At 41.6% G+C, this 2,745-nt stretch overlaps 1 protein-coding gene across 5 annotated transcripts in view; it reads left to right on the plus strand.

The window, feature by feature from the left end:
- LOC106723300 (muscleblind-like protein 2) overlaps positions 1-2,434 on the plus strand; it is an 88,917-nt gene extending 86,483 nt beyond the window's left edge. For all 5 annotated transcript variants that reach the window (XM_014527431.2, XM_025195435.1, XM_025195436.1 and 2 more), the window contains 3 exons: positions 1,190-1,354; positions 2,102-2,135; positions 2,224-2,434. In XM_014527431.2, coding sequence (XP_014382917.2) covers positions 1,190-1,354; positions 2,102-2,135; positions 2,224-2,246 — 222 coding nt within the window. In that variant the 3' untranslated portion in view covers positions 2,247-2,434. The remainder of the gene's footprint in view (positions 1-1,189; positions 1,355-2,101; positions 2,136-2,223) is intronic.
- The last annotated feature ends 311 nt before the right edge of the window (positions 2,435-2,745 follow it).

Genomic DNA, 2,745 nt, shown 5'->3' on the forward strand with positions numbered 1-2,745 from the left:
ATCTTAAAACCTCACAATCTTTATGTGCTGTAAAATTGTTGTAATTGCATCTACTCATCCTAATACAGGTATGATGTGTTGGTCCCTCTTGATCAGTGAGGACAGATTTAGCTTCTGCTAGTTCTCAGCATGGTTTCAGTTGTTTGGAGGAATTATATCAGTGCATCTCTTGACTGCCCCTTCTTGGTTAAAGCCAGACACTCATAAGGCCAAGCTAATAGCCCCTCCTTTGTTTTAAAGAAACTTGAACCACCCAAAAGGTAACTTGCCATCTTTATTTCTGTTTGTTTATTATTATACATTCTCCTCCAATAGGAAAATGAGAGAGAGGCATGTTCGTTATGCCTACTTTAAGGATTATATATAGTTTTTGAATTTACAATTTTGCTGCTACATGCTTTATAATATTATATTATGATTACATTTATTTTAATAATCTAAAAGTGTTTATCTTAATTATATAATGGGGTGCAGGAGGTAAAAGTCAGTTAAACAATGTCTGTTTTAGACGGTTATGGATTTATCATCTCCAAGTAGTATTAGCTGTGTTCCTTCTGGCCAGCCATTCTTATTCCTGTTAATTTTGATCTTCAAATATACTAGGCTAGCTTGTAAATCTGAGGTAACTTCAATAGAAACACTATAAACTAACACTGGTGTAATTGGGCCAAGGACTTGACCCTGTATGCTGTAAATTGTAATACATACTTATATACATTGAAATGGAAGCATAGGGAATGGCAGAAAAATTAAGATTTATACTTTTACAAACAAACTTTTAATATAGCTAGTTTAAAAGCTATTATTAGTATTACTGATATTCACATGAACATTTATACTATGTTAAGACAAGATGTCCTGGTCAGCATATCTTGAAAGCCAATCCAAGTAGCCCAATTAAGATTCAGGGTATTAATTTCACAACAGTGCCCTTTAGTTACCAATTAAAGTGCTCTTTGCTTGCTTTTTTTTTAAGCCTTTTTTTCATTTTCAGTGTATAATAGCATTAATGAGCCACTAGGGTTAATGGTTGGCAGCTAGGCTGTAGGATGTGAACAGCTCCTAGTCAGTCAATTCTATTGAAAAGCTGTGTTTCAATAGTTGTTGTTTAATTAATGGTGTAATATTTTGCTTCAAGGTGCTAAACTGCCATCAAAAGCTATAAAGTAATGAATGACTTTTTTTTCAGGGACGTTGTACGAGGGAGAACTGCAAGTATCTCCATCCACCAACACATTTAAAAACTCAACTAGAAATTAATGGCAGAAACAACTTAATCCAGCAGAAAACTGCAGCAGCAATGCTTGCCCAGCAGATGCAGTTCATGTTTCCGGGAACACCACTTCAGTCAGTGGTAAGTATATTTTCTTAAATGACATGTTTGGGAGCTCAGATTCAGATGCAGGATTATGCTGACTTTAAAAATGGTCTCTAAACCATTGCCAGTGAGCTGTAGAAGTGCAGGAAAAAAATGGCCAAATTCAGATTTGTATGCTGAGGTGCTAGAGCAAGGGTGGGCAAAGTGGAGGATCCTGCCAGTGGCTGGACTCCATTTCCCAGCAGCCACTGCCCACATTGCTGTGGCCTGTTTCCATAGAAACCCTGAGAGGGGTGGGGCCGTGACAGTGTGGGGGCTGGGGTTTCTATGGAGACTAGCCCTGGCAGGGCAGCACAGAGCGCTGCTCTGGGGCTAGGGCTGCAGTTGGGATTTTGCAGCGGTGACCACATGGTCTGGAGTTGGAGCAGAGCCCCAGCCTGCTGCCTGCATGCCCCTGTGGCTCTGCCTTGACTCTGGACCACACTCTCACCACTGCAAAATCCCAGCCTCAGAGCAGCTCCCCTGCTAGCTGCACTCCCTGCCAATATGGCTTAGGGCTGGTCTCCATAGAAAACCCCAGCCCCACACTGTCATGGCCTCACCCCTCCCAGGGTCTCCACGGAGACCAGCTGTAGCAACATGGGCAGGGGCTGCTGGGAAATGGAGTCCCCTGCTCCCAAATCTGGCCCATGGGCCAGACTTTGCCCACCCCTGTGTTAGAGGTAGATTAGCACATATCCCCTTTATGATCCAGCTTCACCTGTTTTCCCTTGTTTTTCTCAGGCTTGCAAGAACTTTGCACAAGATACCTGCTCAGGTGAAAAATGTTAAAAACTGTCCTGATTACATAGTCTTGTTCCCTGACTTTCTTGAGCTAAATAACTTCAAATAATCTTTCATTTCAGATTGTTTCCTATACCCGACTTGAAGAAGATGCATGTTAGTAGGTTGTGTTTTCTTCCAGGCATGAAGATTGATGTGTGCCAAATGTAATAGGCAAAAAAACTTACAATGTGGCATCTTTACAAGCTTCAGCACTATCTATGAAATCATAAAGCATCCTGGGGCACTTCAAATCCAGAAGGAGATGCAAAGCAAGAATTTTACAGGCATTAATAACAGCTTTGTATGTACATATAAGTAACCAGGAATCAAATTTTACCATTCAGACAGGATGAGGCCATCATGGACTAGGGGCAGGTATATACTGCTGTCATGGGATAGGCCTTCTTGGTAGTAAAGCTAGTGTTGACTTCTATACAACACTGCTGTCATTACTGTGACTAAAGCAGCATAGATATACTCTGAAAATTAGAAGCGAGTAGGCAGTAATTACTTCAGGGTTTGTTAACCGGGGGTACAAGTACCACTGGGAGTACTTGGACAGGTCCTAAGGGGTACACACAGGCAGGCGGGGATAGAGCGCT

Source organism: Alligator sinensis, unplaced genomic scaffold, assembly GCF_000455745.1.
Source record: "Alligator sinensis unplaced genomic scaffold, ASM45574v1 scaffold1148_2, whole genome shotgun sequence".
Lineage (NCBI taxonomy): Eukaryota > Metazoa > Chordata > Crocodylia > Alligatoridae > Alligator > Alligator sinensis.